Source organism: Lissotriton vulgaris, chromosome 1_1 (genome assembly GCF_964263255.1).
Source record: "Lissotriton vulgaris chromosome 1_1, aLisVul1.2, whole genome shotgun sequence".
NCBI lineage: Eukaryota > Metazoa > Chordata > Amphibia > Caudata > Salamandridae > Lissotriton > Lissotriton vulgaris.
In genome coordinates this window covers 734,371,884-734,398,187 of record NC_141685.1, presented here as the reverse complement: position 1 = coordinate 734,398,187, position 26,304 = coordinate 734,371,884, and the positions used below count along the sequence as shown (strand labels likewise).

General features: G+C 43.8%; 1 protein-coding gene across 3 annotated transcripts in view; it reads left to right on the top strand.

Annotated features, from left to right (window-relative positions):
* The window catches only part of NOS1AP (nitric oxide synthase 1 adaptor protein), a 1,090,707-nt gene that overhangs the window by 868,386 nt on the left and 196,017 nt on the right, over nt 1-26,304 (top strand). For all 3 annotated transcript variants that reach the window (XM_086955405.1, XM_086955396.1, XM_086955412.1), the window contains exon 7: nt 6,746-6,903. In XM_086955405.1, the coding sequence (XP_086811531.1) occupies nt 6,746-6,903 (158 nt within the window). The remainder of the gene's footprint in view (nt 1-6,745; nt 6,904-26,304) is intronic.

Here is a 26,304-nt window from a genome sequence, read left to right as displayed (position 1 = left end):
AGTGTCCCAAGAAATAGTTTCTTTAGTAGCTTAAGAGTCTTGACAACTCCCAAGAGGCCTCTTACCTAGTCATAGCTGGTATAGATTGAAGGCATTACTTCTCAATTTTACTCCTCTGTCGAGCTCCAGCATATTCCAGTCTCAGAGGAGAATATGTGTTTCTAAATGAGATCTGCTTACATCTGCACGTAGTTACCCAATTTCTCTTATAACATGATGAAATGTATTTGCTTCTGGAGGGGATTGCAGGAGATATCAACAGGGTACTTGTCAGAATCCTAATATAATTCTTTTTTGGGGGAGGGGGTGTATTTTGCATCTTTGTTGAGACTACATAAGGAGATGGATAGTAAAGACTCTATAAGGATGAATCACCCAAGATATCGAGGGATGGATGGGCTAGTATTCGGCAAATGACTGACTGACTGTAAGAACGAGTGGCAGGAACTAATTAGATTCATGTGAGGCTGAGGTTAGGGAGACTTCAGCAGAGGTGTATTTTCAGGCCTCTGAAAAAATTTAGTAAGTCTAATTTGTTTCTCAGATATGCACAGCTGGCATTCCAAAGCACAGATATTTTTTAAGGGGGCGAAATCTTCCACCAGATCTTCAATATTTAGCTGATATTTAGCTGGCTGATTAAATGTAAATGCTTTCTTGGCGCCTGACCTTTGTGTCTGTGTGGATGGTAGGATTTGGAAAAGGTGATCTGGCTGTGGCCATGTATTGCATTGTGGGAAAAAGCACAAGTTTGATTTGAGATCTTTACTAGAGATGTGCGAAATTCATGCAGTTTGGTTTAGCATAATTATGCAAAATGTCTGCAAAATTATTCGATATTCCGATCCATCCATTTGCACAATATTTTATGGTGAAATGGTCCTTGACATTTTTATCACGAAGACCCATTTAACCAAAGCACAGTGAACAGACACTTGTGTTCTGTTGTTCCAATACTTATGCAATAATTTATGCAAATAGCGCCATTTGCACTGAATTGTGCCAGCTAATGGTGCTTAATTACGCAAAGTGGTGTAATGATGAAATTTTAAAAACAAGCATAACAAAAAATTCCCAAGATTTTGCAGACCACGCTGGCATAAGGTCAATTTCACCCAGGCCTAATCTTAACTTGATGGCAAATCATTGAAGGGTTTTCATGAAGGGCGTGGTATTGTGTAGCAGTTTTGGCCATCTGAGAACTGGGGTCAGGTATTCGATAATATTTGAATGTTGAAGGTTCTGTTTAAGAGCCCAATGTAGATTTTGTTGCAGTAATCCAGTTAGATATTACAATTCTCCACCAAAATAATTTTGAGAGAGAGTATAATAGGGTTAGGATTCCCTGCAACTAGTGTGACTGCAATAATTTGTCATGTATGACTTCCATTGGGAGCCTCAAATTCTTTTTTTTATTCTTTTTTTGTGTATTAATTATTTTATTGATAACATTAAGAATTGAGAAATAACAGCAAACACAGTGACATGTCAGTCCAGCTCATACCGATATAGAGATAGAAACATTGATTTTGATACATTCACTAATAGCAAACAATACTTCTATGTAATATTTAAGAAATAGAAAAGGGAAGAGAGGGATGAGAGAATATGCTATAAAAGGAAGAAAATAAAGATAGAGAAGAAGGACAGAGAAAATGAAGGGAAGAGAGATGGAATCTACACAGCAGAGGAGAAAGAGAGGGGAGGGGGAGAGAGAGGTAGTGAGTACAATGGTGGTAATGAGTCTAAGCGAACTATGGGGTTAGGAGGAGGGTCATCGTGCAAAAAGGGGGACCATATCAAAAGAAAATTATCTACTTTGTCTATTAAATTGTCAATTATCTTTTTCTAATGATGCGGTCTTGTACATCTCTACAAGCCATTCCTCATGTGACGCAAATTGTCGAGAGTGCCAATGTCGCAAAATACAGATTTTGCCAGCTAGGGCAGTGACGAGCATGGTGAGTCTATTCAGTAATGTCTGATATGTCATGGAGGAGAATTAGGGGTCTGGAAGTGGCAAGGGTAAATCCATGCCTTCCTGGAGAGTAGACTCTACTGACGTCCAGAAGGGATGTATGGTGGGGCAGTGCAGCAAAATATCGACAGTATCACAGGACGCATGATCACCTCGCCAACAGGCAGAATGAAGGAGCAACCCTGCAGCTAGGAGCCTCCCCGGGGTTCCAGTGCCAGCCCTATAGGATCTTAAAAAGACCGAGTTTCATCCGTGCTTCACAGACTCCTCGTTATATTACCTACTGGCGGTCGCCAGTAGGTATATATAGTTAGGATTTTTTCTCTATGGGATTTTTGAAAATTCTATGTCTAATAACTTTGGTGTTTGTAGACGGAATTGGCTGAAATTTTTAGGAAAATTGAACATTTTGTTTCTGAGCAGCCCCTGACAATTTGGGGGGGTTTCATCAAGGGGGGGGCAAGAAAAAAGGGGGGTCCCAAACGCGTTTTTCCCATGTTAATTTCCATAGGGCGGTTGGCCTCACTTTTAGCTCGAACGGCTGAATGGATTTGCACGAAACTTGGCAAAATTGTAGGGACTGTTAGCCCGATGTGCCTTTGCTAGGTCTCAATATATGTGCTCCAGTGGATTTTGAGTGATTTAGGTTAAAAAAAAGATATATATCTGGGCGGAGCCTAACCACACATCTGATCTGATTGGCTGTCAGCACTTCATCCAAGAAGTGTTGGCAGCCATCTTGGGACCAATATACATGATAGCACCTCATTAAAAAGCATTGTAGTTAATAGAGGGTTTTAGGACTTTAGTTACATTATAAATCATTTGTTGATGGTACCATACTCGTTTTAGGAATTGTGGTGGGTTCTAAGGTGATTTTACCATGTGAAAAAAACCTTCTGCTGTGATATCATGAATATTGTTTGAAAGAAATCTAATATCTCATGATTTTCCCACAGTGGTTTGGAAGGGGATCTATAAGCTAAACTGAAAGCATATTTTCTGTAAATTCACATTATCTTTCTCAGTCATGTGAAAATGAAGTCTGACATTCTCAGTAAAACATGTACATCCAACAAGGATAGAGACTGTCAGTTGATTCCTTTGTGTTCTACTGCAGCCTCCTAGAGTGTTCTAAAGAACAACTAGAGCGCTAACAGTCCTACTTATTACAAAGGTATGGCACACCTGAAGCCATCTTGATTGGAATAAAGTGGTAACTCTTAAAACATTTAATTTAAAAAGAAACAACATGAGGGGGTATATTTTGCCATAGAAAGTATGATTAGTGCTGCAGAATGAAAAATTAGGGCACATTTTGAGTGACTTCTCAAATCCTTTTCTATTTCATTAAAACATTCTGACATGCAGTCTCCCAAAATGGCCACCAGAGACAAAAGAGCCCAAATGTAGCCCAAATATCACGCAGATGTAGCCCAAGTATAGCCCAATGACAGAATGTCCCAGAGTGTTCTAAAGAACAACTAGAGCGCTAACAGTCTTACTTATTACAAAGGTATAGCACACCTGGAGCCATCGTGATGGGAATAAAGTGGTAACTCTTAAAACATTTAATTTAAAAAGGAACAAAATGAGGGGGTATATTATGCAATAGAAGGTATTATTAGTGCTGCAGAAAGAAAAATTAGGGCACATTTTGAGTGACTTTTCAAATCCTCTTCTATTTCATTAAAAAATTCTGACATGCAGTCTCCCAAAATGGCCACCAGAGACAAAAGAGCCCAAATGTAGCCCAAATATCACCCAGATGTAGCCCAAGTATAGCCCAATGACAGAATGTCCCAGAGTGTTCTAAAGAACAACTAGAGCGCTAACAGTCCTACTTATTACAAAGGTATGGCACACCTGAAGCCATCTTGATTGGAATAAAGTGGTAACTCTTAAAACATTTAATTTAAAAAGGAACAAAATGAGGGGGTATATTTTGCCATATGAATTATGATTATTGCTGCAGAAAGAAAAATTAGGGCACATTTTGAGTGACTTCTCAAACCCTCTTTAATTTCATTAAAAAATTCTGACATACAGTCTCCCAAGATGGCCACCAGAGACAAAAGAGCCTAAATGTAGCCCAAATATCACCCAGATGTACCCCAAGTATAGCCCAATGACAGAATGTCCCAGAGTGTTCTAAAGAACAACTAGAGCGCTAACAGACTTACTTATGACAAAAGTATGGCACACCAGAAGCCATCTTGATTGGAATGAAGTGGTAAGTCTGAAAACACTCAATTTAAAAAGGAACAACATGAGGGGGTTAATTTTGCCATAGAAAGTATGATTAGTGCTTCAGAAAAAAAAATTAGGGATCATTTTGAGTGACTTCTCAAATCCTCTTCTATTTCATTAAAAAAATTCTGAAATGCAGACGGAAACATGCACTTTGAATACCAGCAGCAGACGTCCCTGGTGAGCAGTAGCTTTACTACAGTGGTCTAATGTGTAACTAGAGTGCTAACATTCAGAATTTATGGCAAATGTGTGACACATCTGAATGCCTTCTTGATGGAACCAAAGTAAACAAGCATTGAAAATGCAATAGATCTCGCCCTCGTTTAAGTTAAAGCCATTCTGTTTGTAATGAGGTGGCTTTTTAGCTTTGCTTTTATTAGTGTTTTTTCAACTTTCATGTAAATAACATGCATCTGTATGCATATAAGTATATGTATGCATGCATTTATGTTTGTATTTATATAGATATACAGATGATATATGTTTATATATGTATGTATATATATATATTCACTGAAAAAAACATAGGTTATAGACCATATATAGTTAGGAATTAGCATTTACAAAACCTTGAAAATTCACTGAAAAAACCATAGGTTATAGACCATATATAGTTAGGAATTAGCATTTACAAAACCTTGAAAATTCACTGAAAAAACCATAGGTTATAGACCATATATAGTTAGGAATTCGCATTTACAAAACCTTATTTTACTCACACAAAACCATTGAAATTCCATATATAATTAGTTGCACTAACTATATATCGCACACCCGCAATCCACTGCTGATGATGTCACATATTACATCATTCATGACATGGTCAGTGACATCACTGATGACATCACTGATGACATCTCAAATGACATCACTGATGACATCACTGATGACAACATCCAGTGACTGTATGTTTCTGTAAAGTTAAAATATGTCTTACATATTGAAGAATGAGTGGATGTATAAGTGTCTGTATGAAGGATTTAGTAGGTGCATGACTGACTGTATGAGTGAGTGATTAAATGTGTCTCACTGAGTGCATGGGTTAGTGACTAAACTGTCTTAATTTGTGCATCATTATGTCTGTTGTTCTGTAAACTGTTGCATGTGTTGATAAGTAGCTATATGAGTAACTATATGGGTTATTGATTGGTTGCCCAAGTATTTGTATGGGAGACTGAGTGTGTGTGTGGGTGGCTGGGAGGTGTATGACTCTGTGCATAGATGTGTGAGCAGTTGTTTCACTAGATGTATGGTTTCAAAAGTGCATGTGGAAACAGCTGTATGGGCGGTTGACTGTGTGCATGAGTGTATTGGTGAGTGAATGGATATCTCAGTGCTACATGTCAAAGTAAGTACATATGTAAAACACAGTACATGTGAGAGTTGACATATATAAATAACTGTGCATAAGAGCCAGTGAATGTGTGAGTGGCTGTATGGATCATTGTGAACTTGTATCAGGGATTGTATAAGAGAGTAAATATGTGTTAGTATATGTTTGAATAAGTAAAGTTTGTATAACTGTATAGTTGAGGAAATGGAGGTGTGATTGATTCTTTGCATGACTGACTAGGTGTGTGAGTAACTCCATGGATGAGTGACAGTCTGTGAGTGTCTGTTTACACTGATTGTATCTAAGGTTATATTAGAGTCTGAAGAGGTTCATCGTATTATCACATGAATGATATCATCAGTGATGTGATCAGTAATGTCAAATGAGATGTCATCAGTGATGTCATTTGAGATGTCATCAGTGATGTCATTTGAGATGTCATCAGTGATGTCATCAGTGATGTCACTGACCATGTCATGAATGATGTAATATGTGACATCATCAGCAGTGGATTGCGGGTGCGCGATATATAGTTAGTGCAACTAACTATTTATGGAATTTCAATGGTTTTGTGTGAGTAAAATAAGGTTTTGTAAATGCGAATTCCTAACTATATATGGTCTATAACCTATGGTTTTTTCAGTGAATTTATATATATATATATATATATATATATATATATATATATATATATATATATATATATATATATATATATATATATACACAAACACACACATTTTCAAGGTATGTAGATTTGTAAATCTGTTCTTACCTATACACACTCACCTTCATGATATTTAGGTTCTCAATATTCTGCCACACAATTGAGCCCAACGATTTCTCGGCTCTAACTGTGGTGCTATTTAGATTCCTTCTCACATATTACCAGAATCCCAGGCTTCAGTGATTCTTTGCCATCTTTCTTTTTACGGGTATCAGGCAAGTCGAGATATTTTTCAAAGTCCTTCTATGACCTAGGGGTCTTCCATATCCCTGAGCCCAGTCTCCACTCATTCGTAGTCTTAGAATTTGCTGTAGGCCCATGCTGGTCTTTGGCCTGTATCTTCGAATATTCCATGTCCCATCCCATTAGAAGTTCTGTTTTTTGAGTGAAACTAAACCAGACTTTGAATGAGAATTGACTTTATAACTCTAGTATTTTTTTTCTCCATTCACAGTTCTCCAGGCAGCGGTTGTGGAGCGAGCACCCGCCGAGGAGACGGATATTGATGCAGTCGATGGGATTCTTCCAGGGAGTGAGGGGTTGGAATTCAGTCGAGGAGTGACCGACTTGGATGCTGTGAGAACGGACTTAGACAGCGAAACAGAAAACAAGGTAACTCACGCCCTTGAGCTTCTCCCAGAGCTCAGCTGGTAATAGGTGGAAAGCTCGAGTCAGATAGAAAGAATGGCAATACCTTGGGGAAATACAATTATTTATCAAAATAAAAAAATGACAATTAAAAATTCAACAGAAAGGCATGGCAGAAAACCCTGGTAAGGCGCTGAGTAAAACGATTTTACACAAATGTGGTAGAAATCACTTAAAATGGGTCCTAAGTAATGCTAACTGATTTTAAAGTGAGCTAAAGTTTACAAAATAATATTTCAATAATGTGAGGCTGCTTCACAGCAAAAGCACACCAGAAAGCCCCTGCCATGCACACGTTTAGGGAATGAAACAAGAGGAAACATACACTCATCGTGCCACAATCATTGGAAGTTCACTTGAGCCTCTCCAGAGTGTGCCACAGTATGTCTACTGGAGGTTTTAAGTCATTTTATTTGCTTTCCCTGCTTTGATGTGTCTTCACCATGTGTAATCCGTTCAATTGTTCTTCAAGTTAAGTGGTGACCCTTTTGTTATGCAATTTTATTCCTCTGTCATTGATCCAGCGGTAGGTGTTTATTTAAGGGTATGGTTTAAGGCACATCCCGATTTCAATGATGTGGTGCCGACAGGAAGTCATCATTTCACCTCCGGAACTTTCCTCCGGCTTAGACTTCAGAAACAAACACACTGAGAAGTGGCCTGGGCTAGCATTTAATACACGAACCTCGCTTGCAGCGAATTCTCAAAGCTCTCCATCTAGCCAACTCTTTGTCAAAGTCGGGGGGAGGGGTACAAAGAGTGTTGAGTCCAGCAGAGGCACAATATGAACTTCTTTGATTGGAAGAGTTCAATGCAGACCTCCACTTGCAGACCTGCTCTGTCCTTACAGAATCACAAAGCTAGCAGAAGCAATGGATCTCTGCTAATTCCAATATTCAGCATCCACAAGTAGCCAAAAGGGCAAGAAAAGAGTGATCCCTAGAAATTGTGAGTTTTGAGATTGGCCAGATGCTTTTACCACCCTGTGTTAGAATTTAAAACAGAGATATCCACATGCCCCTCATTGCCCTCCCTGATCAGTCTGGCTTTATCCCTGGCCGTGCCACGTCTCATAACCTCCGGACCATATTCTGGGTCCTTTATCAGATTAATCCTAGCCTCCTGCCGTGGCCGCTCTACTCGATTCCACCAAGGCATTCAACACACTGGAATGGCCCTTTTTATTTTTTCTTCTTCCGCGCCTTGGCTTCAGTAATATTTTATTCGCAAGATACCGCTCCTCTACACTAGTCCGTCCGACCGTCCTTTGGCCCCATTCGCTATCTAGGTTTCTGGCTGAGCAGGGACTTCGATGACCTCTGGAGGGCCAACTTTGGACGTGCGGTAGAGTCCAAAAACCTCATTGGAACCGGCTCCCCCTGTCACTGGCTGGTCGTATAGCCATTGCCAATATTGTGGTCCTCCCGAAATTCCTTTACCTCTTTTTGAATATCCCCATACCTCTAACCGCCCATTTCTTTCGTAAGATCCGCTCCCTGATCATATCTTGTGTCTGGGCAGGCAAACAACCTAGGATTGCATATGATATTTTTACTCTCCCCATGTCGGCTGGCGGCATGGGCGCACCCAATTTTAAACGTTATGCCTTAACAGCACAGGCCAGTTTTTTACACTTCTGGATTCACCCCGCCCCTTGCCAGCCGCATGTCGCGGTTGAAGCAGACCTTGCACCCCCCTGGCCGTTGCACATCGCTCTGTTTGCCTAGGCATGACGCCCACGAGGTGAGGTGTATACGGTCGAGACCTTGCTCTGGGCCTGGTTGGGACTGCGTCATATGTCCAACACCCCGACGTTATCAGCAAATACTATGCTGATTGTACATCATCCCACCTTACCTCCTCTCCAGCCATCTGGCATGTCTAAACACGACACCCGCCTGGGGCTGGCGACATTGGCAGATCTCTCCCCCGGAAACACGTTCTATTCTCCTCCCTCTACCTCTGGACCTATGGACACATAGCTCTTTTATCAGCTGCGGGCTATCTGTAGGGAGTTACCTCACACGTTCCCCCAAACTCCACTCTCAATACCCACTCTTGAACTCATATATACATCCCCCACCCCCTGAAGCTGGTGACCAAATTATACGCCCTTACGCTGTGGACCATCTCCACTGATCGCGTGGGGCGAGGATCTCGGCATGGACATTTCCCAGGTCGACTGGCCCTATTGCTGCAATAAGACAAAGAGGCTATCTCCCAACTATCGCCTCCGTCTTATACATTTCAAATATTTGCACAGGCTATACTGCACCCCCGTTCAGCTACATAAACTGGAATCGCCTCCGTCTTATACATTTCAAATATTTTCACAGGCTATACCGCACCCCCGTTCAGCTACATAAACTGGGACTCATCCTTAACGACAGGTGCTTGCGCTGCTGTGCCCCTGCCGCGGATTTCTGTCATCTTGCTCGGTTATGCCCAAAGGTGTTGGATTTCTGGCCGGAGGTCTGTGCCGCCATTTCAGAGATTACCTAGGCACCGGTTCAGCCTGTCGCACCGCTTTGCCTGCTGCTTTGTAAAGTTTTGCCCGGATGCCTCTCAATGATTGGTCGCAATGCTGCGTGTCCCTCGTTGGCATAGGGTGTCCATGTGTTGGGGACGTAGACCGGCGCCTAAGTTCGCCCAATGGCCTGAAGATGCTTCAAGATGCCAGACCCTACTATCTGAATTCTGGGATCTTACTCCTACAAGATCTCGCCCACCTGACATATGGGGCCCCCTAGTGACATACCTTCATACCCGTTCACATCTGAGCCAGACTGCCTCTCCCGCCTTCCCCGCCGGCACTTTGCCCGCGGCGGTCGCCGGTGCTGGTCAGTAACTGCTTCCTTCCCTGCCCCCTTTTTCCCCTATTGTGCCTGCTCCTTCCCCTGTTGTGCTGCCACCACAACCAACAGTAAGGTATTGCTTAATTGGGCGATAGCTGTGTTGTTCAAGATAATGTCTTTGTTTGATGAGATTTCTCTATTTTTGATGTATTCCGTAAATGACCTAATGTGTACGATGCTCTGATTTGATGCACAATTGTAATAGGATAAGGCTGAACTTGTCAATAAAGGTTTTGGAAAATAAATTAAAAAAAGAGATATCCCATATTCTGGTACATTGTTTTGCAAATGAATATTTATGAAAATGGTAATCATTTAATCTTTTTTTTAAACATGACTGCTCTCACTTGCATCAATAAATACATGAGAAATATAATAATTACAAAACGTTTAAGAAAAGTAAATAGTGTGCAAAAATTCGAAACATTTTCACCTGAAAATGATTATGAGGTGATTGCCATCTGAAGCAGGGCATGTATTGGGAAGACTGTCGCTGAGTAGTTCAGGCAACGAATCCTCAACAGTTCAAGTGCAGTCTGTTTTCCACCATCTTTACAGAGGTTCATTACCCAAAATAAAGCGGTGTCACAGTACCACTTGTTACTGCGCAAAGTATATTGTAACTCAAGGTGCTTCCTGTCACACTGCTGCTTGGGTAGTACTTTCTTCCCCCTGATAGGGTGCTGTTTTAGTTCCAGGTGTAACTGTATCACTTACCAAAGTTTGATTCAGAGCAAATCGATGCAACGTTAGTATGAGTGCCGGGTCTAGCCCTCACAGTAGGCCAATGCCATGGAGTGAGTGACTGAGTCATTAGTTTTAACTTTGCCTGATGCCTCCACCTTTCCCTAGTGACTATCTACTTTATCCCCAAGAGACCACCTGCTTTATGAGTAACTTGAACAGCTCCCATTCGGGTTCAACCAACCATAGACTACACCTTCTCGCCGTCTTCCTTCAGCTGCCTTTCTTCGACGCCTCCCTGTCTCATGGAGTGAGCCCCTATGCTCTGAGGTTAGGTCACACCAAACACCTTCGGAAGAAGACTAACACAGATGTTGGCAAGATTCTGGAAAACTCTTTCTCCGCTTAGGAATATCATGCTGGGAGACTTGCAGGTTTCAGACACAAGTACAGAATAGAAACTAGTACATTAGACAAGAACTGTTTGTAGGATGGGCCACGATGCATTGGGTCTGAATGAGCTTGTATCCCTTGAACCACTGTCAACAAGTGGGGAAAAGTATTTCTCTTTCGGGCTGGTTTTCTCCATAGGCTCCCCACCTCCCATGCCCCTCGGGCCCAATCTGCGCCACTCTGCTCTCTAGGATATCAGTGGAGGCTTTGCCTGTCCTCATGCACGTGCTGGGCATCCCTCACCACTGGTATGCAGGGAAGTCCAAGCTGTACTTTCATCTAAATTCTGCAAATGATCCCGCTCATCCTACAGGCCTTCACCCCATCCAGTCTTGGGTAAGGCAGGCCTACCTCAAATTGAAAGTGGGTGATTAGAGCGGCAGACCCTGATGCAGAGATCTAGCCCGGGACCAGGGTTCAATTCCCCGCCTCTGCGGGTCTTGGGCTCGAAATTCCACGGACCTGATAATTCTCGCCTCGGTGCCTATTCCAATCATGGGTTCCCACTCTGCAACTCTGGGCAATAGCTTGCTTAATCTCCACAACGGCCCCCACAACGCTAAGGATGCCTGGCCTTCACCCTGGGGGTGCCCAGGAGTGGATGCCTCACAGGGAAAGCCAGGACGGGTTCCACAGCAGTATTCGTACAAGCGCCTTGAGACCCTTGCTGGTGAGTAGTGCGCTATACAAGTATCAATTTACATTTTTTTAAACATTTTTACAACAGTGCCTGCTGCTCATCTCACCAGGCCTAATCGATTGCCCTTCTCACCCCTCTTACAACTCACTCAGGGCTAACACATTTGTCTATCTGCCAATTTGGAGGCAAAAGCTCCTAAAACCCACATTCATTTTCCATAGGAAATTCTAACATATAATTAGCGCTCCCAGTTTTCCGTATTACTAATTATTTACAGATAAATACAGACCGAAAACCATGTATTTCCTGTCTGTATTTATTTTTGAAAGCGGAAAACCCCAGAAAATTGGGCTTCCTGTGTATGACTCTCTCCATGTTGTTCTTCACGAATTCCAGGCCAGCAGCTGAGCAAATAGCATGAGGAGTGAAAAAAACAGGATGAGATTTACTTAAAGACAAGCATATATTAACATATATTTGTAAATAATGCTAATATTTACCTGTGCATGTAGTGTTTTTTTTATATGTGACTGCTTCATTTTGCTAAAACGTTCATGTTTATCATTTAAATGAATCTGGAAATATACCATTTTACTACTACATTCATTCTGAACACACAAGAGAAGTATTGATAAATAGCAATAAAATGTACAAAAAATAAATACAGGGACAGAAATGTTAAAAAACAAATACCAAAATACCGTGGGCCTTACATATAATAACTATTTGCTGCAAAGTGGCGCCATCTAGGGGTGATTACTAAAAGTACATTTTTTATTTTCTGAGTAACTTTCTAGGCTGGGCCTAATTTTAAGAAGTTTAAACAAGCACTTGCAATGCAATAGGTCTCGCATTTGCGAGACTTTGAGCTACTGGCATAGTAAATGACAAACCTTTCATCTATGTGTTGGTTTTGAAAACATATAAATAAAAGGCATTGTCATTTACAATGCCAATAGCTTAACATTTTGCAAATGCGAGACCTATTGCATTGCAAATGCTGGTTCACTTTTGCTTCTCTTCTTTCAAATATATTCTCTCATTTCCGTCTTCTTGAAATCTACATTTGGCTTTCCTACTCCACTTGTCTCTTCTCAACCTCCCTGACCCAAACTTGTGTTCATTCTTTTTTGGGAATAGAAGCAGTTTTGGAAGTAAAGCTGAGTGAAATGAACACTTGTTTCTAACAAAATGTGGCGTTCTGCATGCCTTGTGTATGACACTTTAGAGTCACACCTTATCAAAAGCAGAAATCTAGTGCAAAGCTGAGACGCACTGTTCTGTTTTCCCATTACATTGAATACATATGGTTTGTGTTTGTAATGAAAGTATCACAACTATAAGTATACCATAATATTCTGGGGGAGGCGGAAGCATGGAACCTATAACAGTCCTGCTTTCGCTTGTAATCGGATGTTTAATTTGTTTTCCAAATTGGAAATGCAGAAATACAAGTACCGAAAATAAAGTAAAAATAAGTTGATAATATATTTATAAAAAAACTCAGTATAACTCTAGTAGTTCTCCGTTTACATTTTTCTCAGTGCATATATTTGTAAATCTTGTAAATGAAAACGTATAAACCAGTCGGCTGTTAATTTTTAAGTTTCATTTTCAAAGAACTTCTCTCAGTTGCATTATTTTAGAGTGCCTTTAACATTGCAGTTATGTAATTGATCCTTTTCAAGGAAACCTTTTTCTCTTTAAAAAAAAATGTTTGATGTGCACTTTCGTATTTTCATAGCCTTAATATTATAATTGTTGGAAACAATAAGCACCAGTGTTCTGTGCTAAAGAAACACTGTCGCTTCTGTACCAAGGGTTTTCACAACGAAATACATATAGTACAAAAAGTGTAAACATTTTCATTTGGACTCTTTCTTCCAAAGCAACATTTACAGCATTCTTGACTAAAACACGTGACAACTTGCAGAAATCTTTGCAGACATTATTACTTTTTATTTTTATTTGTAGTCATAGTGGGTGTTGTGACCACTGTTGCATCTAGCTAGTGCTGTGCAGCTCGACCGATACGAGCTAAGAGACAGCGAGCTATAAAAACACGCACATCATGTGTGACACTCAGTAACCTGTCCTGTGATTCTGCAGACCACATAAAATAAAAAAAACATACAGTACTTGTATAGCGCACGAATCACCCCCGAAGGGATATCTCGGCGCTGGGAGCCGTTGGAAAGATTAAGCGAGTTATTGCCCAGAGTCGCATGGTGCTGGGCAGACCCCTGCCGCCGGAGCCGGGGATCGAACCGTGAGCCCCAGCGTCAGTCGCCCTGGCGGCTCCGCCACACCTTTTCAGGGAGTGACATGCGTCACTGCCTGCTTAAAACCTGCCACATGTACTTCAGGTAGAGCAATCCTCTGGTTTTAGGGTGCTGCTGTGAGTGTGTTGATCAGTGCCCGGAGATTCACAAATCACAGAGGAACAATCAGCCAAGTGATCTCTTGGACTGAAGCTGGCATCCCAGACCGCATGATCCGGTGTTCCGTCAGAACTGGAGGGCTTGGTAACAGGCCTTAGGGAGGAGCCACAATGGTATGCAGTCTGGGAGAGTAGCACACTGTCTCCTTCTCAATCATGAACTCACCACCTACTGTTCCATTATGTACCGGTGCAGCTTGTATTAGTTCTCTCCAGCCTCAAGACGCAACTGCCCTGCCGTGTTACAGAGAAATGAGCACCCTTCTCTTCATGGCCATTTACACTGTGCTTTCACACCACTGACAGCAACTCAGAAACTGGATGCATACAGGAATACTAAAGCGTAGCAGAGTGAAGTTTCTGCACCGAGGGGAAGGGCCTGGGAGGGGAGGCTTTCACCCCGGTGACCCCTGAAAGACTGAGCCATCAGGATCCGTTTGTGAATTATAGAGACAAATAGGAACATTTGAAGCAATCGGTGGCACTGCCAGCCAGGAAACATTTCAAACACTGTGATCAAAAGGAGATAGCTCCTGTGTGAAATCTGACACAACAGATGGCACACTGCAAGCGCCTCTGCTCGTAACCGCAAGCCATAGGCCTTTTCACACGCACAAGTGTGTGAAATGTCCAGAGCGATTCCAAAAGGTACCTCTCCTAGAGCAGCACTTGCGCTGCTCTAGGCTCCGTCGTTTTCTGGGCTCGACCTAAAAAGGGGTTTCATTATACCTTTAACCAACACAGCATTGTCAATGTTGTTAATTTAGCCTGAATACTCTTGCAACAGTGGCACCTGTTGCAGGAGGAAGCCACCTCAATGCACTGATGCAGATTCTCACCATTAGACATCTGTATTAGTACGATACGTGCCAATAGACATGATTGAGATGGGAGACTCCCTATTTTTTAAGCCAAAATTGCTTTATTTCGGCTGTCGCCCTCCTGAAATTGCCTCTGCTTTAATAGAAGTCAATGGGGGAAATAAATCCTCCCTATTTTTCTTTTTTTTTTTAAATCTCCCACTTTTCTTTCTAAAATGTTGGCATGCATGCCAGTATGCACATTAAAATGTACTTTAATGGAGAATTTAATCTTTTCAAACACGAGCATACTAGCAATTGCTTTGTGTCTGCTGCCGATTTCCTTGTGTTCTCTGTATTATTGTGCAGAAGGAACGAAGTCAGACAGCTTGACACAGCTCGGCCGCGCTCACCTACCACCCCCTTGCAGCATCGTGGCTTGATGAGATATTTCATTCTAAATCCCACTAGTCAGTCAACAGATGGAAATTAATGCAAAGCCACGTCCTAGTTCCCAAACCTCAGAGCAAGCTGTGTGCTCTTGATTTATGTGTCCGCGTTGCTCAGTGAGTTAAACGCAGGTTGCTGGTGCATGCCGAGATGTACAGGGCACACATTCTCGAAGGATAGGTGCTAAGGCATTCTAGTTTCAAGTAAATCTGCCTACTATGCTCTCATGTTTCCTAATGCATCTTAATGTTTTTAAAGGTAAAAAAAACAAAAAGCAAAACGACGAGATGTGCAAAAGAGCTGAATATGCACGCTCTGGCGAGAGGAAGGCGCCTTTGATGGTAGGGTCAGATGATACAGTGGTTCAGGGAGAGGGACACATGCAAACAACATTGGATTGATTAGAATCAATTCCTGATTTGCTTGGTCATCAGGGTCGGACTGGGTCAGAAAATTGCCCCGGGCACCACAATCGAATTTGTCCCCATTAGTGAAAGGAAAGCTAAAAAAGTGACCCATGTTTGCAAATTAGGGCAATTTTGCACTTGTAAAGACACGCTGTATAAGTGTTTTGCAAAGTATGGAAGACTGCATGAATTTGGGGTTGCCGCAGTGAGAGTTTGTTTTAATGTAAGGGAAATCAACAGTAAGGCAGACCCAGACGTCCATAAAACAGGCCCTCAAACAGCCAGAAAACTAGCCCACACACTGACCTGTCAGACAAACACATCGGGCACTGCTGATTGCTCTATAGGCCAGTCTGAACCTGTTGGCAATGTGGGAGTCTGGAAGATACAAGGCTGGCTTGAAATGACTCCCACTTTTAAAACCTGACTTTATAACAAGGAAAGGATCATGCGCCATTCCTCTAGTCATAGCAAACACAAGATGATGGCCAGAGTGCTGAAACTTTTCAACCACTCACCCCCAGTAAAATATGTGGGTTTAATCCATCGTTCATTTCCTCACAATGCCACCACCCTAGTTTGGACCCAGCCATATGCAAATCAGTCGAGTCTGCTCCTCGCAAGAACAGTCCAGCCTGAAGTGCCAGGCCAGGTCCTCCATGGACTGGAAACAAGCATCCTGGGGCGATTTCAGGGTATCATCCCTCATCAGCTAGGCTAGCTTGAATCCAATGACACAGCTAGCAAGGGAACCACGTCTGGGTATACCCTTGGCCACTTAGGTGAACATAGCAAACACAACAAGATAATGAACGGAGTGCTAAAACCTTTCAAACACTCACCCCCAGTCAAGAGATCTGGGTTAAATTCATTGTTCTTTTGCTCACCATGCCAGGACCCAGCAATATGCAAATCAGTCTTGACCCTGCGCCTCATAGGAACAATCCAGCTCGAACTGCCAGGCCAGGTCCTTCTTTCCTCTGGTCCGCCAATAGTTTAAAACTCCAATACCTTTCTAAGGCAGAAGTGAGGCTATGGTAGGTGCCCTCATGGTGCTTTTTAGTGGCTGCTAACACGGTTGACACTTGCTTTAGAAGGATCTGGGATCCCTTGCTCAATAAGGACTCTAGACAGTTCTTATGGAAAAGGACAACAAGACAGAGCAGTGTTAGATGGCTTTGGTTGAAAAAAAATAAAAAGTTTACAAGCCCTCTTCGCCCACCCCACCCCATCACCCCCTCCTCCCCACTCCTGATCGAGGTAGGCTTTCACAGGTAGGCCTGACTGTCATCTTACTAAGATATTTAAAAGGGGTGTCCACCACTATCTTTGATACTTTGTTCCATAATTCAATTTAGAGTTGTTCATAGAGCATAAGTTAATAAAGGCCAAACAAATGAGCCCTTGCTTTCCAAAATATGCATTTAGCATTTGTTAAAAACAACCACATTGTTATTCGAACAATACCAACAGTTATATGGAGGATAATTACACAATACACAACTGGCCAGGAAGCAGCAAGTCTATATGAGAAAATCCGTACATCTCTGACAAAGTTCTACAGTACATATCAAAGCGCCATGGTATCCTTGCCTAAAGTGCTTTGTATTCATGTCGGTTGACCATACCTCCCGTGAGACTTCCAGGGTTCTGTGCTAGCTGAGGGTCCTTCAGCCACATCTATCAGGCCCAGCCCAAAGTAATTTATCCAACGGGCCAATACTTTGAGAAATTTTCGAGGTCAGCTCCTACTGTGATACATGACCTTCTCTGCTGCCATGTAGAGGTCCATCCCTTGGGTCCATTCTTGGATAGTGGTTACCCCTGCTGCCCCCCACCGCCTGGCCACATCCCTCTTGGCAGCAACCAGGCCCAGGGCACTAAAGATGAGTTGGGGACGTGGAGCGTCTGTCGTTTGGGATTCCCAAGAGTATATATTTGGGATCCGTCAGAAGAGTGACATCAAGGATGGCACTAAGCTCTTTTATAATCTCTGTCCAATAGGCCTAAATGTGGGAACATTCCCATAGTGTGTGTATAAAGTCACCCTTTGCTGCCTAGCATCAAATACATGCCGGGGCTGCTGCCCTGCACATGGTGTGTAGTCTGTATCTGACATAGTAGGCGTGGGTTAGGTGCGGTCTTGATGGCTAACTAACTGGGGTGTATCAAGACAGCTTCCCAATCAATGTCCTCTAATTCCCCTGGATCTTCCTCCCATCGCTTCAGAAGCTGAACCAAATCCTCGGGCATGTCATTGTTCAATGTTTTATAAATGAGGGATATGGTCCCCCGTTAGCTCTTCTTGTAGTAGACTCCCTTCTAATGGTGAGTAAGTGGGTATCTCAGGGCCTACCAACCCTTCCACTAGCCAGACATGTTTCAACTGTGCGTATTTGAGAAACTGGGACCGATGGAAGTTGTATAATTACTAGAAGTCGATAGAGATTTAAGCTCTCCATGTTCTAGGATGTCTCTGGCAGTGGAAATTCCAATGATGTCCCATGTCACAAATCCTCGTACTTTTCTTATCTCTTTAAGCCACAAACCCCTCAACAACGGTATCTCCCAAGTAATTCTGCGGGTCCAGCCAATTGCCCTCATTCCCCTTTCCCATACCTCCAGGGCCACCTGGGTCGCCGGAAGCAACTCCAAATTCCTTTGCCGCCATATAGGTAGTGTAGGTGTGCACACGGCTCCAAAAGAGCCCTTTCCAGCCTTTATGTGGCGTGGTCTGTGGTGCATGTACCCAGTCATTAATGGGGATTAGGTGTGCCGCCCAATAGTAGTCCTCAATATCATGGCGAGCTATCCCGCCATTATATGAATTGCGCTGTAAAGTCAATCAGGATTTATAAAGCACAGTAATCACCCAATAGGGATACCAGGTGCTTGCAGGTCCTGGAGGCTTATTCGAGCAGCCAGATCTTGAGGGCCATTTGGAATTCCAGAAGTGAGGTGATGGTCGGGAGGTGCGTGGGGAGGCTGTTCCAGGTCTTTGCTGTCATGTCGTCGGAGAAGTGTTGTCTTCTTCTGCTTCAGTAGATGCCAGGAGTATGGGCAAGTGAATGGAAGGCAGAGTGTAGTCCTCTTGACAGTTGGTGGAAGTTCTGGCGGTGATTAATGGATGCTGGTCCTTGGTTGTGTAGAGCCTTGTGTGTATGGGTCAGCAGTTTGAATTGGCATCTCTTCTGTAAAAGGAGCCAATGGACTTGCCTGAGGTGGGGTGTGATATGGATTTGTCGGGGAAGGTCGAGGATGAGTCTGGCTGCTGTGTTCTCTATGGCCTGATGTCTGTGTATGAGGGGTGCGGCGATTCCTACATAAAGGACGTTGCCGTAGTCCAGTTGGCTGGTGATGAGGGCATGTGTCATAATGTGTATCGTGTGCAGGGGTAGCCACTTTCTTAAGTAGCGCAAAGTGAGGAAACAGGTGGAGGAGACGGTCTTAAATGCTTTTCTGGATTGTCCACCACTTGTCTGTTGGAGTGGATAATGGGTATTCTGGAGGGTGTACAAAAGCTGAGGTTAGGTAATAATTTTAAGGAGGCTGCCCATCCTAACAACGAGAGAGGGAAATCCCTCTAGCGTCCTGCATCTTTCTGGAAGTTGGCACACTTCTCTATGGAGTGTCATAAAACTTCCAAGATATTTAAAACCATCAGGCACACCCTTTAGGCTTCTGAGTAGTGAAGGCAAGTCCAGGGGAGGCCCCGGGGAAAATAGTATAGATTTATCCCAGTTAATCTTGTAGCCCGAGTGCAGTCCATACTCTTCCAGTATTTGAAATAGTATTGGGATAGTTGTCCTGGGCTCTGTTATATATAAAAGGATGTCATACGGATAGAAAGAAACTTTCTTCTCTACGTTGTCATTGGGGAAGTGCTTAATTTGTAAAATATTAAGTGCCAGGGCCCTCAGGAGGCCAATGCAACTTGCATCATCCATTGCCCATGACAGCGCTGGCAATGACATTACCGAGCCAGCTACTAACCATCACACTACAAGTGTGACACTTCAGACAGTTCCAGGCCCTCAAAGCTATAAGATTAGCATGGGCGGCAGGTAATAGTCATTTTTAACATATATTGAATTAGTAAACAACTGTTGTGGTACTCACTCTAAATCTGACAAACAGCCCGCCATGTGGCAGACTGTCATAAATGCTGGTGCTGAGCACCGGAAACCACTGGCTCAAATTAAGCACTGCAATGGGGGTGGTCCGGAATCCTTTGACTCCAGGGTGGGTTCCTATCGTACTTGCCAGGGATTCCACAGTGAGTGCAAAAAGGAGGGGACAAGGGACAACCCTGTCTTGTCCCCTTCTAATCATGGATTCTGAGGACAACATCCCATTAACCTGTTCAGCTGCTATCGAGGTATGATATAGCACTGCCACCCAGTTCTGGAATTTGGGCCCAAATCCAAACTTAACCAGTGTACATTCTAAAAACGGCCAGTGTACCTTGTCAAAAGCTTTCTCAGTGTCAAGGGATGAGAAAATATGAGAGGGTGTTCGGTCCTTCACTCCCTCCATCCAGTTGTGCATCAGACGTAGTTTCGGCCTGGCATAAAGCCCGACTGGTCTGTGTGGATAAGCACCATGATAACTTGCAACCAAGGTGTTGCCAATATTGTAGCTAAAATGTTCTGTATTCAATAGCGAGATTCGACAATAAGATTTGCATCTTTCTCTGGGTTTGCCCTCCTTATGCAATACTAATATCGTGGCCTTCCGGAGATCTAGGGGGAGAGTGCCCATTTCGCCAAATCTTGTTATAGGTTTAATCGGTGAGGTCCCAGGAGATCTAAGTAACGTTCATTAAATTTGGCCAGGATGCCTTTGGCCCCCAAGGTTTTACACGTCTGTAATTCGGGGATGGCGGCTTGCACTTCGCCTAGCGTGAGGTCACCCTCAAGTGCCTCCACAGCTAGTATTGGGGTAGAGATGCCAGCCAGGAATTGAGCAATATTGGTGGCGTCATAAGGGGGCGTGCTACATGGAAAGATGTGTAATATATAGTGAATACCTGAATAATCTGTGCGTCAGTATTATGGGGTACCCTTTCATGATCTCTGATGGTCTGTACCTATCAGGCTTCCATTTCCTTTTTACTGAGCCAAGCAAGGTGACTTCTAACTTCCTGAAGTGTAATTATGATCATGACAAAACTGGCAAAACTTTGATGAAAAAGATTTTTTTCGGGGAGACCATTTGCCATCCGAGTTAATGACTTCTGTAAGAAATAGCAAACATTACAACATAATCGAGAGAGGCAATAATATCAAAAGAAAGCACTTCAGTATGACCACCAAAAGTCACTTGTAATGGCCACAAGCATTTCGAATGTAGCCTGAAATCAATGTAAAACTGCTTGTCTTTTCATTTATGTTCATTAAACAGTGCTTGGTCAATATGTTCAGAAAAAGTGTAAGGACATTGGTAATGCAACACTTAATCAAATATCTCCTATTTGAGTTCTCCCAGCCCAAGTAGTTTCAGGTACCAGTTGACCTAATCGAGTCACAGAAGTTAAAACATCCATTTCACTTTTCTATCACACAAGACTTCTGCAGAATACTCCAAATCAGGATGTCCAAACACCTTCCTAAAAGCAAGCATGGAGACATCATTATTTCCAAATAGTCATCTGAATTCAGTGTTAGCCCAAGCCAAAGCAGATCCAGTAAGGCAGATGGAAAGATACTCTACCTTTAAACTGTGCAGGATGAAAAAAAAACAAGTTTTATTTGTAGGTCAAAATCCACCGATACACCTTAACATAGTACCCACCGCAACATATTTAGGAATAAAAATCACAACTCCAATCTCTGATATACCCAAGCTTAATTTTACCCCCATTATTAAAAAGGCAAATACTACTCTAGAAGGGATAAATCATTTACACCTGTCATTACATGGCAGAAACAATGTATTAAAAATGTTAATAGTTCCACGATTTTTATATCTTTTTCGAACTATACCCCTTGAGTTTCCTATAGAATTTTTTAAACCGCTCGAGAGAATGGCGGGAAGATTCCTATGGGGATACAAGCGCCACCGTAGAGCCTTTAAAAAGCTGACTCTTCCTAAGGACAGAGGAGGATGGAGTGCACCACATTTCTTATTTTATTATTTAGCATCAATATTGCAGTTCATCAAACCATTAATTATTGGCATAAAAGCATCAATTCATGAAGCACACTTCCCCTCCATTTATGAATTTTCTTTAGGGTCAGAAGCTCGTGGCTGCTTTTTAAAAAATATTGAACCTAGTTACTTCAAGAAAATTAAATTCAAGACTGTAATAGCAGCATATCGGGCATGGAAGATTATCAAGCCAAGTCATGTCAAGTCATGGAATTTGTATAGCGCACTACATACCCAGAGGGTTTCAAGGCGCTTAGGAAGGGGAGGAGGATTACTTGTCAAATATCCATGTTTTAAGTTGCTTTCTGAATGCTAGGTGGTTCTGGGTAAGGCGAAGGTAAGCGGGGAGTGAGTTCCATGTTTTAGCAGCCAGGTATGAAAAGGATCTGCCTCCCATGGTGGTCTTGTTGATGCGAGGTACAGTGGCGAGGGCTTGGCTGGAAGAACGTAGTTGGCGGGAGGGGGTGTAGAAGGACAGTCGTGAGTTGAGGCAATCTGGTCCGATGTCGTAGAGTGATTTGTGTGCGTGGGTAAGCAGACGGAAAGTGATCCTCTTATTGACGGGTAGCCAGTGGAGGTCTTTAAGGTGACCAGAGATGTGTTCGTTGCGTGGGATGTCTAATATGAGCCTGGCTGAGGCGTTTTGGATTCGTTGGAGTTTCTTCTGGAGTTTTGCGGTAGTACCTGCGTAGAGGGTGTTTCCGTAGTCCAGTCGGCTCGTGACCAGAGCGTGGGTGACTGTTTTCCTTGTTTCGGAGGGGATCCAGCTAAATGTTTTTCTGAGCATGCGAAGAATGTTGAAGCAGGAAGAGGATACGGCGCTGACTTGTCTGTTCATTGAGAGTGAAGAATCCAGGATGACGCCTAGGTTCCGTGCGTGGTCTGGGTGCTTTTCCGAGGGCTTCTGGCCACCAGGAGTCGTCCCATGCAGAGGGGGATGTACCTAAGATGAGGACTTCTGTTTTGTCCGAGTTCAGTTTCAGACGGCTTTGTTTCATCCATTCGGCAACTTCTTTCATTCCTTCGTGTAGGTTAGTTTTGGCGGTGCTGGGGTCATTGGTGAGGGAAAGGATCAGTTGAGTGTCGTCCGCGTAAGAGATGATGTTGAGGTTGTGTTGGCGTGCGATGGCCGCGAGGGGGCTCATGTATACGTTGAAGAGGGTGGGACTGAGTGAGGATCCTTGTGGTACGCCGCAGATGACTTCAGAGGCCTCGGACTTGAATGGAGGAAGGCGGACTCTTTGGGTTCTTCCGGTGAGGAACGAGGTGATCCATTCAAGTGCTTTTCCTTGGATTCCGATGTTATTGAGGCGTTGTAGAAGGGTGCTGTGGCAGACTGTGTCGAATGCTGCAGAGAGGTCAAGGAGGATGAGGGCGACTGTGTCTCCATTGTCCAGTAGAGTTCGAATGTCGTCTGTTGCTGCGATGAGGGCGGTCTCAGTGCTGTGTTTTGCTCGGAAGCCAGATTGTGAGGGGTCGAGGGATTTGTTGGCTTCGAGGAAGGCGGCGAGCTGGTTGTTGACAGCCTTCTCGAAGACTTTGGCCGGGAATGGAAGAAGCGAGATGGGGCGGTAATTTTTGAGTTCGGTGGGGTCTGCTGTTGGTTTTTTCAGAAGGGCGGTGAGTTCAGTGTGTTTCCAGTCTTCCGGGAAGGTGGCGGAGTTGAGGGAGCAGTTGATGACGTCTCGGAGGTGCGGTGCTATGACGGAGTCTGCTTTGTTGAATATGTGGTGAGGACATGGGTCTGTGGGGGATCCTGAGTGGATGGAATTCATCAGACGGATGGTGTCCTCAGTGGAGATTGGGTTCCAGTTGTTAAGGGTGTTCACGGGGGGAAGATGATCAGCAAATGGTAGGGTGGGTTGGTTTCCGGGTTGGTTGTCAAAGCTGTTGTGGATGTCTGCAATCTTGTTGTGGAAAAATGAGGCTAGGGAGTCGCAGAGGGCTTGAGATGGGGTGATGTCGTTGGAGTTGGCCGAGGGATTGGAAAATTCCTTGACGATGTTAAAAAGTTCCTTGCTGTTGTGGGCGTTGTTGTCAAGTCGATCTTTGAATGCTGTTTTCTTGGCTTTTCGGATCAGTTGGTGGTGAGTGCGGGTGGCGCTTTTGAAGGCGTCCTTGGTGCTGGTGGTTGGGTCTTTTTTCCAGGCCTTTTCAAGGGAGCGGCAGAGTTTCTTGGACTTCTTGAGATCATCGTTGAACCATGAGGCCTTCTTGCTGCCAGGTTTGCTTTGACGTTTTTTCAGTGGTGCTAAGGTGTCGGCGGTGTTGGATAACCATAGGGTGAGGTTGGCGGCGGCTTCGTTGGTGTTAGAAGAGAGGGCTGGGGCGTTTCGAAGGAGCGATGCGGAGATTTGGTCCGTGGTGATTTTGTTCCAGTTTCTTTGCAGGGTAGGTTGGAGGTAGATGTTGGGTTTTGGTTTGTTGTAGGTGAAGTGAACGCAGCTGTGGTCAGTCCAGAGGAGGTCCGTGGTGTGGCTGAAGGAGACATGGTTGCTGGAGGTGAAGATTGGGTCGAGTGTGTGACCTGCGATGTGGGTGGGGGAAGTGACTAGTTGTTTAAGTCCGAGGTTGGCGAGGTTGTCCACGAGGGTGGCGGTGTTGCGGTCGTTGATCTTTTCAAGGTGAAAGTTGAGGTCTCCCAGAAGGATGTAGTCTTTGGAGGGGAGCGCGTGTGGAGTGATGAAGTCCGTGATGTCTTCACTGAATTTAGCTCGGGGTCCTGGTGGTCTGTAGAGGAGGGTGCCTCTGAGTGTGGTCTTGGGGTCGATGTGTATTTGGAAGTGGAGGTGTTCGGAGTTGGCGAGGTTGGCGTCAGAGCTGGTTGAGATGCGGATTGATTTCTTATGGACGATAGCGATCCCTCCTCCTGTGTGGCTGGTACGGTCTTTGCGAGTGATCTTATAGTCTTCAGGGATGGCAATGGTGATGTCTGGTGCGGAGGAAGCGTTCATCCATGTTTCCGTTAGGAAGGCGACGTCTGGAGAGATGGTGTCTAGTAGATTCCATAGGTCAATGGCGTGCCTGTGGACTGATCGGGTGTTGAGAAGGATGCATTGTAGGTGGTTGGGGTCGGGGATCTGTGGTGTGGTCGTAGCGGAGATGTTGACGGTGCCGCTGAATTTGCAGGAGTAGCAGGAGAAAGGTCCATGGGTGTGTCCAGGAGCGGCTTGGACGCAGTTGGGGGCGCGACCGCGGTCAAGGGCTAGGAGGGTGACGGCATCGTAGGTAATGCGGGAGGGCTGGGGAGCGCGAGGGACAGGGGGTCTGGCGCTGGGCGCGGTCCAGGCGCGGACGGGCGTAGACGGGCTTACCTTTGGCGCACCTTCGGCGCGGGTTGGGCGCGGTCGCTGCGCGTGAACGCTGCGCGCGGGAGCAACCGTCATATATGGATAGTGGAGGGGGAGGGGCGAGGGCGTCTCAGCTGGGAGGCGGGTCGGGCACACGAGGAGCACAAAAACAAACAAAATGGAGGCGGAGGGGGGAGCAGGGCGGAGCGCTATTGGCTAACGCGCAAACAATGTGATGAACAGCAAGCACAGTCAAATACTTAGCTAAGGAGGCAAAGCGTTAAACAAGCAGGCGAAATTAAATGCAGCTGAAATAAGTCAATCTTGAGCAAAGCAGCGCTACGATACCACATTTAGGGATCCCGAAAATTCTAAGATATACCCCCCTGTCATCTAAACACCTACTGCCTGATATATTTAGAGATCAAACCATGGTAAAATGGAGTAAACAAGGAATTAACTCTATCAGTGATTTATGGTATAACGATGAATTGATCTCTTTCTCGACTCTTCAAGCTAAGTTTAATATTTTGACTTTAGATTATTATAAATACTTTCAAATACACAGCTATTTCAATACCTTATCTCCAGAGCTACGCTCAGGGCTTCAGAAAATACCTTTGATGGAAGCTCTATACATTAAAAGGAAGATAGGTTTTCTCTATAATTTATTGATTTCATCATACTCAGATGATCTATCTGTAGTTCATGAACGTTGGGCAGAAAAACTGGGATTGACAAATGTATTGATAGAAGACTCCATTATGTTGGCTAACTCTATTCTACTCACGGGTAGATCCCGTACTCAGCATTATATGGTTCTTTATGATTTATATCATACCCCTGAGAAAATTCAAAGTTGGGGATCATCCACAGGTACCGCATGTAAGAGATGTACATTAGAAGCTGCGGATGCAACCCACATTTTTTTCTCCTGCCCGATGCTCACATCAGTATTAAACCAGATACAGATCTTTTTCTTTAATTTTTAAATGTAATATTATTCTTACAGCTGAGATTTTTATGCTAGTTACCTTCTCTATCAACATTCCTGAAGATCAAAAAAAACTTTTATTTATATGTATGTCGGTTTATCGTGCCTGTGTTACCCAGGAATGGATTAGCCCAGATCCGTTACAATTTCATACTTGGAGGGCTCGGCTTTTAGCAAAGTATAATTTAGAACAGGCAATATA